Here is a 14534-nt window from a genome sequence, read left to right on the forward strand (position 1 = left end):
GAAATTTCTATCTATGGGATCCCTTCTTAATTTTGTTATCTTGATATTTGCTATCATATAACAATACATTACCGTAAATATTATTATTATTATTTTAATTATTAATTAAAGTAAAAAATTAATTAATTAAATTACAGTATGATATATATAATACAATTTTACAAAACTAATTATTATTAAATAATTATAATTATTTTATATATAGGTATCTCATTTGTATAGTATTGTACTAATTTATACTGTATAGTATAATATATGTATAGTTTAATATTATATCTTATTAATATAGTATTACAATAACTATAGATATGGGGATCCCATTGTATAACAATAAAGTTAAATTTCTAGAGAAATTTATTCACGATAATCTTTCTAGAAACTTTCTCAAGGAAATTTATTAGAAACTTTCTATTTGCCCATCTCTACAATTATATCAAAATATAGTATATACAATAAATTGTTTTATTATTATTAATATAACTATTATTATTATTATTATTATTATTATTATTATTATTATTATTATTATTATTATTATTATTATTATTATATATATATATATATACGATAATATTATGAAAAGCTATTGGGTATTTTTACTTTTTTCAAATTAAATTACTTATGCAATAAACTGGTACATACTATAATTAAATTGTTTTGAGTGCATCACTAGCTGATCTTAATACAAAAATATAATGTTATATATGATATATAATGGTAAATATATATAGAAAATTATATTGTTAAAATATTTACTAAGATATATATGTAACAAAAAGTTATTATTAAATAAAACTAAAAGGTTTTATTTTTATTATTCTGTATAAAAAATATTAAATAATACTTTATGGCACTGTATATTATTTTTATTAAATTTCTATTTTATAATATTCTAATAAATATTATAGTATTTTCTAAATGCAATGTTATATATAGTATATAGAGTATTGTAATTAACTGTCAATATATTGAAATAAATTATATATAGTCAACATGTTATACATTAACACAAAAGATTTTATTATTAAAACAAATCTATTTTTAGACTCATTGAGTAGTTTTATACGATTTTAAAAGTTATAACAGTTTATTGTATATGATATATATGTTTAACAAATATAATACAATAATATTGATTTATGATGATTATATAACTTTATACTATAATATATACATTATATAATTAATATATAATTAGTTTATTTTATTACTCACCTAAAAAGCAAAGCAAAAATACAATTGTGTAGAAAATTATTAATATAATGTGAAACCAATAACTGCTAAAAATATCATTATTTTCAACAAATGTCATTTTAGATAGCGTGTCGTTTAATGAATTCATAATCTAAAATAAAAATATAATATATAAATAGAAAAAATAATTAATATTAAAATTTAATATAATTTTTTTTATAAATTCATAGATATTAAAACATTTTTAAATATAACATTATTTTCTTACCTTATGTTTGAAACATATTAACATTAATTTTTAAATTTACACATTATATTTATAATTAATTAAATATTAAATTTTTGTTTATACGATATAATTATGAGTATATAAAATTTTATTTCTAAACATGGGAATTTTTAGTAAATACTTATAGATATAATAAATTTTATTGTTTATGTTTAATAAATATATAATTTATTGTTATTCTGTTAAAGATGTCATCAATATATACAATACAATGTATTTATATAGAAAGTAAATTACATCATTGATAACGCTATACAGTATAATAAATACATGAAATAATTTTTGTTAGCATTAAATGGATTTCTCAATTTTAATATTCATCATAAATTCAAAACAAATTTGAAAATAAATTTGAAAATAATTTATATAATATATTATATATAATCTACTTATTATATGATATGACGAAATACACTATAGTATAGCTTTAAATCAATTTATTGTAGTATTTATGTGTCGGTGAAGTTCAGTATAAACCGTTGAAGTTTTCTTTACTAATGCATAGACTGTTAAGATATTTGTATAGTAGAGTACAATTGCGCAAAATCACCTGGATGATCAGCAAAAATTTATTTATAATTTAATACTCTACGTATAATATTGTAATATATAAATACTAGATTTTTTTGTAAAACTTTATAATATACTTAAGTAAATGTTATGTACTTTTATTTTTAATCTCCATTTATTTAATAAAATAAGTAAGGTTTTGCAATTTATTTTTAATCAAAATATCTAAACTATTATTATTATATAACGTATATACAGTATATATTAGTTAAAAGAACAACAAAAATCATAACTAATCTTTTGACAAAAAAACAAATAATCTCTCTCTTTCTCTCTCTTTCTCTCTCTTTCTCTCTCTCTCTCTCTTTCTCTCTCTTTCTCTCTCTCTCTCTTTCTCTCTCTCTCTCTCTCTCTCTCTTCTCTCTCTCTYTCTCTCTCTCTCTTTCTCTCTCTCTCTCTTTCTCTTACTCACACACTCTCTCTCTCTCTTCACTTTTTTTCTCTCTCTTTCTCTCTCTCTCTTTCTCTCTCTCTTTCTCTCTCTCTTTCTCTCTCTCTCCTTGACTTACAAACTAATTTATTGACTAATAATAAATAACCATATATATATATATATATATATATATATATATATATATATAAACACACTTACACACGATTTATTCCTAGATTATTATATTTTTTAAAAAAATAATAATCTTAATTCGATGTTTACAAAATAAATTGTTTACACAAATTGAAAATTGTAAATCTATTCATAAATCTAATTTACAGTAAATATAATACAATTTTATTTATTAACTAATTATGTTACTATAAATAATCGAATTTATATTTCATTAATTAAAATTTTGTTTTTAATAACTGATTTATTTACAGAATCCATTCATATTTAATATATAATAATATATTTAATAAAAGTTAATAAAATAATCAGATTATTATTATATTGTTATTGTGTTAATTTATTGGTTTACTTATTTATAAATTATTAAAGGGTTCACTTAATGTCAAATTGTAAATAATAAAATAAAATAAGAAAAAAATATATTTTTAAAATTATCATAATTTTATCACAATTAGTGAGTGATATGATATGATATTATAAATTTACACAATGCTTACACTTTACACAAAAGCTATATAAAGAAAGTTTTTAATAAAATTTTTTAATTGTCTGACATAATAAACATGATAACCACAATTGTGTCCATAATTGTCTTAAGCACAATAGGCATCGCCAGTGCTATGCCTACTGTTGTCGACACCAACAGTACTGCCGAAGCTTTCAATGTGTTGGCATTTTGGGCGACTACTGGTGACGAAGCGCACACCAGTTTCTACAATGAAGCCAATCGATGGTTTCCACAACAGGCCAGCGCTCACGGCTTCACATACAGAAGCACAAGCAACTGGGATGAGCTGACTGCTGAAAATCTAAAAAAATATCAGGTTTTATTGTTTCTCGATGACGTTCCCTACTCTGACAGTCAGCACCGGGTGCTACAACATTATCTGGAATCAGGAGCAGGCGGTCTAATTGCATTTCATGCGTCCATGTATAACGATGCCGATCCGGGATACACATTTCAATGGTTTTACAATACACTGTTTGGCGCCGGGAGATATGTATCAAATACGTGGTGGCCAACCAAAGCTAAACTACATGTGGATAGTCCTAATCATCCGGCAATGAAAGGACTGCCGCAAAAGTTTGACGCCTGTGTTAACGAGTGGTACCGGTGGCAGCACGACCTGCGCCAGAATAAGGACATTGAAATACTGGCCTCAATTGATCCGTCGAGTTTTCCGTTGGGTACCGACCCGTCCCAGACCTGGCACAGTGGCTATTATCCGGTTATTTGGGCCAACAAACATCATCGGGCTATCTATATGAATGTGGGACACAATCTCATGGATTACGGTAAACATCAAACAAAGTCGTCGACGTTTGCCAGCGAAGAGCAAAACAAGTTTCTATTTCAGGCCATGCATTGGGCGGCCGGTAGGGCTGTCCTCTAAATATGTGATATTAATGCTATTGTTTTATTGATTTATATAATTACCAAATAAATAAAATCTTTTATATTTTTTTAATTCTTTTAAATATTTTTTAATTAAATTCTTCTAAATTCTTTTATTAAAATATTAAAGTAAAGTTTAATAAATAAATGAAATTTTCAAACTACCTAAATACTATTTATTATATTTAACCTTGAAAATATATTGAAACTTAAAACAATAAGTGTATCTTTAAACAAAACAAGAGCAATTGAGCAAGGTACAAGGTATCATAATATAATCATAGATTAATATTGTTTTAAAAAAACATTTGTAAATAATATTTTCATATTATATCAAGGATTAAGTGTGCAATTATATCCTGAAACATGTGTACGCTATTGAATTAATTTTAATAAATATAATCTTTAAAAAAATTAAAAGTACCTCTTGTTTGATATTTTCTAAAAAGATATTTAATAATATTGTACTTTATTTTGTTTAAATGAAATATATTTTTTCTTATAAAATTGACAACTATCTAATATATTAACAAAAATTATTATTTTAAAAATTAATTTTAGTGGATTAAATTTTACAATTCATCAATAATTAAGAAACTATGAAATTATTTACACTGCTATTATTTTACATGGGCACTGCCCTAATTCATAGTAAGCCTACAAGCGATCCCTTTCATGTGCTAGCATTTTGGGTGCCAAGCGGTGATGAGGCACACGTAAACTTTGTCAATGAAGCAAACAAATGGTTTCCGGCACAGGGATCAGCTCATGGATACACCTATACGGCCACAAATAATATGGAACAAATGACTGTAGAAAATATGCGCCGGTATCAGGTCATACTGTTTCTCGATGACGTACACTATGCTATGGGCAATGATGAGCACCGGGCTTTCGAACAGTACGTGGAGAACGGTGGCGGTTGGATGGGCTTTCATGTGTCTGCTTTCAATGACAATCCAAACGAATGGCCATGGTTTTTCAATACGTTTTTAGGCACCGGTAGATTTAAGTCAAACACATGGTGGCCCACAAAAATACACTATCATATTGATAGTCCCAATCATCAGACAATGAATGGATTGCCTAATAAATTTGATTCATCGGTCAATGAATGGTATGCCTGGGAAAAGGATTTGCGCCGCAATCCCGACATTGAGATACTGGCCTCAGTCGACAACTCATCGTTCCCGGTCGGGACAGACCCGAACCAGTCCTGGTATAGCGGCTACTATCCGGTAATTTGGTCGATGAAAAAGTTTCGGGCAATTTACTGTAATTTTGGTCACAACAATATGGATTATGCTCATCATAGAAATACATCATGGACGTTTGCTGCCCGCGACCAAGATCAATTTTTATTTAATGCACTAAATTATCTAGCTAATCGATAGGTTTATATTATGTAATATATTTTTAATAAAAAAAAGTTAGTAAATGTTGGTGCAATTTATTTAGTAAATTGATTATTTATATAATAAATTAATATATAAAATTTATAATAATAAAATTTTTTATAAATATTAAATTATTTATTTCTATATATATTCTTACATTAATAGCTTATGCCTTAGATAACTTTATAAATAATTAAATATTATCATAATAATTCAAGTTAGCATATTAAATTTGTTTCTATTATTTTAATTTATTAGAATATAAACTATATTATTAATTTAATTATAACATGTTAGTTTAATTTATAATGTTTAAAATATTAGTAAATAAAATATTTAAAAAAAAAATTGTTTATTGATTGCAAATACTTACACTATTCAATTAGTTATATTCTAGATTGATAATAATAATAATAATAATAATAATAGTCACATAATTATCCTTTAATGAGGGATTATTTTATCAAACAATAATTCATTTTTATTATTAGTATTATTATTAGATTAAACAGTATAATTGATTCATTGGAAAAACAATTTATTAATATAAAAAAATTCATTTCTAGACTAACTTTTAGTTCAAAGTATATTATTCTACTAACTTATCATATAATGTATTAAATAAGTACTGTATTTAAGTAACTATTGATATATACTTTATACAATTTGTACTAACTTATACAGTATTTAAGTATAATTTACAATAATATAGATATTGTTAGATTAGGTTCAGTACTCATAAACTTATAAAGTATTGGTTTGGTATAAAAACTTATTAAATTGGTAAAGTATAGCTCATAAATATTTCTATATAATAATAAAACAAATAATGAACTTAACATTATTCATAGTATTGACGGTACTGGGTCTCTGTCAGGCCTTACCTATTGACAACAGTACCGGTAGTAACAACAGTGCGTTCAATGTGTTGGCCTTTTGGCAGACAACTGGAGACGAAGCGCACACCAGTTTCTACAATGAGGCCAACCGATGGTTTCCAGAGCACGCCTCGGCCAACGGCTATACCTATCGCAGTACTAGTAATTGGGATGAGCTATACAATCTGAAAAACTATCAATTGGTACTGTTTCTCGACGACGTTCCCTACAGTAATGAACAGAGACAACAATTACAACACTGGTTGGAACAGGGAGGCGGACTGTTGGCTTTTCATGTGTCACTGTTCAATCAAAACCCATCCAAGTGGTCATGGTTTTATAATACACTGTTCGGTGCCGGTTCGTACGTGAAAAACACGTGGTGGCCAACCAAAGCCACACTACATGTGGACAGTCCCCAACATCCGGCAATGGCTGGCATTCCCCAAAAATTTGAAGCCTGTGTTAATGAATGGTACGCCTGGAGTAATGATCTGCGAAATAATCAAAACATTGAAATACTGGCCTCAATTGATCCGTCGAGTTTTCCGTTGGGTACCGACCCGTCCCAGACCTGGCACAGTGGCTATTATCCGGTTATTTGGGCCAACAAACATCATCGGGCTATCTATATGAATGTGGGACACAATCTCATGGATTACGGCAAACATCAGACCAAGTCGTCGACATTTGCCAGCGAAACACAAAATAAATTTTTATTTCAAGCAATGAAATGGGCGGCACATCAATAAACAACTACACAAATAATAAAAAAAATTAATTGTTTTTAATTTTCAAATAATTAAAACTTTTATGTAAAAATATACAGATTAGTAATATTTGATTGATAAAATGTGTTAAATTTTTAAAAATAATTAATAACTAATTTAAAAACACATAAATCTATTGATTTTTATTTATTTGTGTCGCAAAACAGGCGATATTAAGATAGCCGTTAATTATATTATAATTTAATTTAATTGTAAATACTATAAATATCAATGCATTTTTAATTAAATTTTTAAATAGAAAAATAATTATAATTTTATTATAATAATAAATTCATATAATTTTAAACAAGTCTGCAATCTTTACATCATTAAACATACAGTTAGATAAATAGTATTACTTAAATAAATATCAAAAACAAATAAAATAAATTTTTAAAATCTCTTAACTTATTAGTCTTTTAAAAATAATAAGAATATTATAAAACTTTAATAAATAATAAAAACAAAATTTAAATTTAAAAAGTAAGTTAATTTTATTTGAATAATTATTTAAAACATTTTTCATTAAATGTGTAAAACAATTAATTTATCCTTGAAAAAGTCCGCCAAGTATTCCAGTCACTAATTGTGGTAACGATCCGACCACTCCGGTCACTAACTGTGGTAACTGTCCCACCAATGCCGGCACCAGAGCCGGTATTAATTGAACTAACACTGGAACCAATAGCGGCACCAATACGGGCACTAATATTGGAATCAATTGCGGCAATATTGGTGTTAAAAGTGCCAAAAGTATGCCAACTATTACGCCGAGCACTGGTATGAGAATAGGCTGTAATAATGCCAAAAGTTGTGCCACAATATTACCCAAAAGACCGACTATAGGATTGAGTAAATCATTTAGGAATTCCAATTGCATTACATCTACCGGTGCTAATGATTTCAACTCCATTGACTCCATTTTTTCTATAGATCTGCTAACTATTTGATATAAAAAAAATTATTAATATTTTTTTAATACTTTATTTATTATATCATATAAAAAATATAGTTAATAATAGTTAATATATTAGTTAATAATTACCGACTAGGCCAACAATAGTGGCAATGGACAAAATTTTTAAAAACATATTTTTTTAAATTTATAATTATAATATAAATTTCAAGTTAAATATGTTGTTAATTTAACTTACAGTATTATTGTAATACTAAATTAATTTAATAAAGATAATTGTTTAAATATACATGTACAGTACAGTACAGTGTATTTTTCAATTCATAATAATTGATTGGATGAATGTATATTTCTTAAAAAGGATGATAATTAAAATTTTAATTTATTATACTATATTTTGTAATATTAATAGTGCTTATTAAGTATAATTTATTTTATAATATATTATTTTTTTTAATTTAGATTTTTAATTTAGAATTTAGAATAGTTTAATTTAATTGTAACGCCTAACTTATATTAATAAATTAGTATCTTATGATTTAAAAAAAACTTAATATTAAAAGTTATGATTGACAATAATCTTGTTATAATTAATAGCTAACTAAAAACAACAATTAAGTAATTAATTGACTGTTTGTAATTGATGTTTACAAGTAGGCGTAAAATACAACATTATTATAATAACTACATATCAATATTATGAATTAAATTCATAAATATAATTAAAAAATTTAATAATAGTTAGTATAAGTTTTTAATAAGACTATTGAATTTGCATTACACTAAACATTTATAAACAGTAAATAATTAGATAAATATAGAAAATAAGTTAATTAATTATTTTTTAGAAATATCTTTCAAACATTAGTTTTAAAAAATAGTATTAAGAATAAAATTTACAGTAAGTTTTTGCTTACTTTTATGGTTGAAAACACTTATCAATCACTAAACTAGTGATAATGTGAACGATAGGCCATCGTTTCGCTGATACCACTGATCAGCGTTGGTCACCACATATGCACTGGAATTTTTTGGCTACCAGTGCTGTAAGCGATACGGGAGGTCGGCAGGGGTTGAGTGGACATGTGTTATAGTTTGTGAACTTTTTATTACTCAATTCACATATCAGTAATATATATATATATATATATTTATATTTAAATTGTTATAAATAGTTAAATGTCTAATGTTTTCAAAAAATATATATATCTAAATAGCTTCGCCAACATAATAATTAAGAATATTATTAAACTAAATTATTAAAATAAAATAGACAAAATAATAATAATTTTAAAAATCAATTTTATTTTAACATTTAATTAAAGCATTTTTCTCCATAATCTTAATGACCAATTAATTTAGCCATTAAAAAGTCCACTGACCACACCAGACAATATCTGCGGTAATTGTGCGATCAATGCCGGTGCCAATTGAGATACCACTGCTGTCAATATCGGTACAAATAAAGCTAGAAATAGTGAAATCAATTGAGGCAATATTGGTGTTAGACCTGCCAAAAATACACTGACTATTACACCTATAAATGATAGTAAATATGGTTTCAATTCAGATAGCAATTGTGCCCCCAAATTGCTAAAAAAGCCAACAATCGGATTGATTAAATCGGATAGAAATTCCAATTGCATTGAATCTACCGGTGCTAATGCCTTAAACTCCATGGACTCTAGTTTTTCAACAGATCTGCTAACTATATAGATATAATAATATTTGTTATTTAAAATAAAAATAATATATTAGTTAATAATTACCGACTAGGCCAACAATAGTGGCAATGCACACAATTTTCAACATTTTTAAAATTTATAATAATACTTATTATTATTTTGCTTAAACAGAGTAGTGAGTACTTAAAACTTATTATTGTATATTAACTTAGTTTAATAAAAATTATTGCCTTGAATTAAATGCCGGTATACATGTATTTTTAAATAAATATTTGATTACATCAATTTTGTATTACTTAAATAGAATGATAATTTAAATTTTGTTTTCTTATACTGTATTTTGTAATATTAATTCCGTAATAAACTTATTAAATAGAAAATCTTTCAATAATTTTTGAATTTAGTTTTTTACTTAATTAAAATAATCTATAATTTAAGAATATTAAATAATTATTGTTATTTATATTGATCTTTATATTATCTAAAATTTTAATTTTAAATCAAACTTAATATAAACAATAAATTGACTTCACCTAATAAAACATTAATGCATTTTAATAATTAATTGATTTTATTAAGATTATATTTTTAACTTAATATTAATAACTTTATATTTATTTAATAAGATGATTATTTTTGTTGTTTATTGTTTTACTGTTTATTTAAATTGATTTTGTAAAATAAACTACTATAACATTATAATATTGATTAATCAACATTTATTTATTTAATAATACAACATAAAAAATTAAAATCATTTTTTAAACTTATGATTAAATTACAAAATAAATTCAATGAGTAATCTATTTAATATATTTAGATAAACAAAGACTATTTAATTAATTTTTATTTACAAATATCTTTATTTTTTATCAATAAATTAACTTTAAAATAGACAAAAAATAATTATATAATAATTTATATAGTTTATAAAATTATCAAAATTTTAATTAATTAATTACAATAAATAATTATCAGTATTAAAAATTTTAATTAAATATATATAAATCAAAATTTTTTTTAAATAATTTAAATTTACGCTATTTTAATTTGCGTCATAAATGATATGACTTTTTATCATATCGGCTATTGGTTAAAACTATTATATTAAATACAATTAAGTTACACAATCTGTATATCATATTTGTAAATTAATACTTTAAATTTAATAAATTTAGTTTCGTCCAATAGAGAGAAAAAACATAAAATTTTTGAAAATTTTAGAAAGTTTTTACAGTAATTTTTATCTATTAGATAACCATGTTAAATTGTTTTTTATATTTTTATCTTGTATTACAATATAATTTTTAGAGTTAACAAAATTGATACATATATTATATATTCAATTTTTTTAAATTAAAAATCCTATTATTATAATTATTGTAATTCTAATTAAGATCTATAGGTAATTTAACTTGGAATCCGATAGTATAGTTAAAAAAAAGTAAAATATTTATAATAATAATATTACTGTTAGGAATAAGTTTCGAGACAAACAAAGAAACCTAAGTTTATGTCATTACTGTATGGTCTCTGTTATTGTTGTCATAATTTTATATAATCAAATCAGTAGTCAATACTTTAGTTTTCATTTGTGATCAGTTGTTTTGGTGATGTCTTCAAAAGTAAAAGAGGTAGATAGAATATCATCAAGAGATCCACATATCCGTAATGTCATGCTTAACAAATATCGTCGTGGATCAAGTGCATCAGAGACATTCAAGAAAATTAATGAAGTGTATCCAAATGCTTTCTCTAGAAGAGATATACGAGTGGTTTCAGCGATTTGACAATAAAGACTATTGTCTGGGAGACAAAGAAAGATCGGGTGCGCCATCAAAGGTTGATGACGATTATATCAGATCCCTGATAGATGAAGACCCCAGATTAAGTACCACGGAGATGGTATGATACTCGAGGTGGACCAAAAGACTGTTTGGAATCATTTGGTAAAGATTGGAACGAGATATTTGGCTCGAGTTTGGGTGCCTCATGAGTTTTCACCGGCAAAAAAGCCAAACGGGTAGTCATTTTTCAAAAATGACCCGCCAAAAGTTGGTAACCCTAGATTGGGAAGTCATGGCACACCCACCGTATAGCCCAGATATCGCACCGTCCGATTACTAATTGTTCCGATCTTTGCAGCATTTCTTAGATGGTAAACGTTTCAATAACAAAGAGGGGGTCAAAACTGCCATCAATGATTATTTGGCTCATAAAGACGAAGCCTTCTTCAGCAAAGGGATGAATGAGTTACCGATGAGATGGCAGAAGATCATAGATAAAGACGGCGAATATTTTATAAATCAAGACATTGATATTAATTAATTAAATTAGTTTCAACTTTTATGCAATTTTGTCTCGAAACTTTTTCCTACCCGTAATAATATGTCACATAATATACTACTAATTAATTATGTATTATTATTAAGCTTTAAATTAATTCTACTTAACAAATATTAAATTAGATTTGCACAAAAAAACAAAGTTTATTTTTTACAAAAAAATATTTTATTTTTTTTTATTTAAAAAAAAGTTAAACACCCAATATCTAAATATTAACAAACATTAAAATAAAAACAAATTGTTTATAATCTAGATCATTATACTAATTAAAGTTATGCCAAATTTAATGCCGCCTCCAGTGCTAATAACGGCAGCAATAATATTGGTTTTAATGTTGGATACAATGGCTTCAAAAGTGCGGCCAACAAAGTGCCCAAAAGAACCAATAGTGGAGTTAGTAGCGGATCCAATGGGACGGACAATAATTGTAAAAGAGGTTTTAAAACATTTCCTAAAACCCCACTCAACAATGGCATCAAAATACCAGTGAGTAGACTAATAACAGGATCGAGTAAAACATCTAATTGGTTTGCTTCCGGTGCCAGTGGCTGTACCATCATTTCAGTTTCAACTGTTTTACCAGCTATATTAGGAGAGGAGGTAAACAAAAATAATACAAAATTATTATTAACAATATTATACTTTTGAATAATACTAAATATAATCTATTTATTATTATTACCGACTAGAGTGACCAGAGCGGCAATACAAGCGACTACTACTTTCAAAGACATTGATAATTATGATTGTTTGAGGATCTGATAAAAAAAATTTTAATAACTTAATTATACTGTTGTAAGTTAGATGAATAACTAATTTATACTAGCAAATATTTTTCAGGCTATATAGGTATATATTGCATATTTATACCTATGATGACTAATATGTCCAGGTTTATTCGACACAATTAAATTATTGTTAATTATTTTATACACTAACTGTAACTCATAATTGTACTGTACATTTTAGACTAATAGTATTTAAATCTATATATTATGTATAGTAATGCAGATAAATTAATTTACACACAAAAATTGTCAAGGTTCAATTTATATTTTGTTATAGTCACTATATAAAATTAATTTTTATGTCAATGATGATGATTAATTTTTAAGAGTACTGTTTTTAAAAGAAATATTTATTTAATTTTGTAATTTTAAAATATAAATTATATATTAGTCATAACCAGTAGTACACAATTAAAATACGTAATCAATTTACAAAACATTAGATGATTAGATATTTTTAGTTATATTTTTGTAATTAAAAATGTATTGTATAATAGTTACAAATAATATTTTTTCTATACAAAATTATATAACTATAATTAAAAATTAATTTATAATCTTAAATAATTATGCTAATTTAAATGTTCTTTTTAAAATAAATAAATAATTAATAAATTAATTTTTCTAATATTACTTTCAAATCATTTTCAAATATTATCACATTATTGAGTGAAATATAAGAAACTTTTAACAATTTAATTTAAAAAAACATTAGCAATTTTTTTATTTTAACAATAATTTATTTATTATTATTTATTTTTAAAAAAATAATTAATTTTGATTTTATTACAATTTATTATTTTATTAAAGTTAAAAAAAAATTTACAATACTATAATTATAATTTTCTATTATTACTATAATAACAATTATTATTAATATTATTTAATAATACAATTATTAATTAGAGAACACCAGTCCGAGAGTAAGTGGAGTTATAAGTGGTAATAATATCCACTTTAACTCATGTAATACTGGACCCAACAGTGCGATTAGTAAACCGGTTAGAGCAAGGAGTACTATACCTAATAAGGGTCCCAATGGGCCCAACAATGGACCCAATATGGGATTCAAAATGCTTAATACTGGTGACAGTGTAGTCAACAATTGTTGTAAACCATCGGTTAGAGGTTTGAGTAAATCCAAAACGGGCTGCAATTGGTTGGCTTCCGGTGCCGATCTCGCATTTATCATCATTGTCATCATGTCCTGCACTGTATTACAGGCTAAATGTTTTTGTTTTTTTAAATAATATAATAATTAGTAATATATTATATAAATTATATATATTATATATATATATATTACCAACTAGGTTGACCAATACGGCAATCAATACAACTTTTAACAACATTATTGGAAAATAAAAATTACAAATTATAAATATCTGACTAAACTATAATTTACTAAATACTCGTTTGAAAGCTATAGACTAACTAAACTAATTAAAGGCATAGATATTGAGCTTATATATGACAAATTGTTTCATAATTTTACTATATATGATGACAATTATGTTTAATTTTTACCGATATTTTTTGTCAATATTTATCAAATTATTTTTAATTAAATTTTTAAAGAAAGCAATTTGTAAATACATTTAAATTATTAGGACCATCAAAAAACAAATTTGTTATTATGTTAAATTTTTTGTTATAGAAAATAGATATGTATTGAGAAAATTGTCCAGGTTAAATATATATAATTTTCTTCACTATTATTTATTTACGTAAATATAT

At 24.8% G+C, this 14534-nt stretch overlaps 6 protein-coding genes across 6 annotated transcripts; 3 read left to right on the forward strand and 3 right to left on the reverse strand.

The window, feature by feature from the left end:
• Positions 1-3184: 3184 nt before the first annotated feature.
• On the forward strand, positions 3185-4015 carry LOC128963260 (uncharacterized). The gene has a single exon (XM_054309761.1). The coding sequence runs from the start codon at positions 3185-3187 to the stop codon at positions 4013-4015; it is 831 nt and encodes a 276-aa protein (XP_054165736.1).
• A 631-nt stretch (positions 4016-4646) lies between these two features.
• On the forward strand, positions 4647-5411 carry LOC128963262 (uncharacterized). Its single transcript, XM_054309762.1, has one exon. It carries the CDS (start codon positions 4647-4649, stop codon positions 5409-5411), a length of 765 nt encoding a protein of 254 aa, XP_054165737.1.
• Positions 5412-6243: 832 nt separating this feature from the next.
• LOC128963263 (uncharacterized) lies at positions 6244-7044 on the forward strand. The gene has a single exon (XM_054309763.1). It carries the CDS (start codon positions 6244-6246, stop codon positions 7042-7044), a length of 801 nt encoding a protein of 266 aa, XP_054165738.1.
• Positions 7045-7527: 483 nt separating this feature from the next.
• On the reverse strand, positions 7528-8166 carry LOC128963378 (uncharacterized). Its single transcript, XM_054309881.1, has 2 exons — positions 8108-8166; positions 7528-8004 (listed from the first exon to the last, which is right to left on the reverse strand). The coding sequence occupies exons 1-2, from the start codon at positions 8151-8153 to the stop codon at positions 7610-7612; spliced, it is 441 nt and encodes a 146-aa protein (XP_054165856.1). The 5' UTR covers positions 8154-8166; the 3' UTR covers positions 7528-7609.
• A 1148-nt stretch (positions 8167-9314) lies between these two features.
• LOC128963388 (uncharacterized) lies at positions 9315-9874 on the reverse strand. Its single transcript, XM_054309891.1, has 2 exons — positions 9748-9874; positions 9315-9686 (listed from the first exon to the last, which is right to left on the reverse strand). The coding sequence occupies exons 1-2, from the start codon at positions 9788-9790 to the stop codon at positions 9337-9339; spliced, it is 393 nt and encodes a 130-aa protein (XP_054165866.1). The 5' UTR covers positions 9791-9874; the 3' UTR covers positions 9315-9336.
• A 2334-nt stretch (positions 9875-12208) lies between these two features.
• LOC128963272 (uncharacterized) lies at positions 12209-14232 on the reverse strand. Its single transcript, XM_054309776.1, has 4 exons — positions 14104-14232; positions 13702-14021; positions 12692-12749; positions 12209-12592 (listed from the first exon to the last, which is right to left on the reverse strand). Exons 1-4 carry the CDS (start codon positions 14147-14149, stop codon positions 12282-12284), a joined length of 735 nt encoding a protein of 244 aa, XP_054165751.1. The 5' UTR covers positions 14150-14232; the 3' UTR covers positions 12209-12281.
• Between the last annotated feature and the right edge of the window lie 302 nt (positions 14233-14534).

Source organism: Oppia nitens, unplaced genomic scaffold (genome assembly GCF_028296485.1).
Source record: "Oppia nitens isolate AA-2021 unplaced genomic scaffold, nextdenovo-longstitch-racon4-pilon3 scaffold7_pilon_pilon_pilon, whole genome shotgun sequence".
Classification (NCBI taxonomy): Eukaryota; Metazoa; Arthropoda; class Arachnida; order Sarcoptiformes; family Oppiidae; genus Oppia; species Oppia nitens.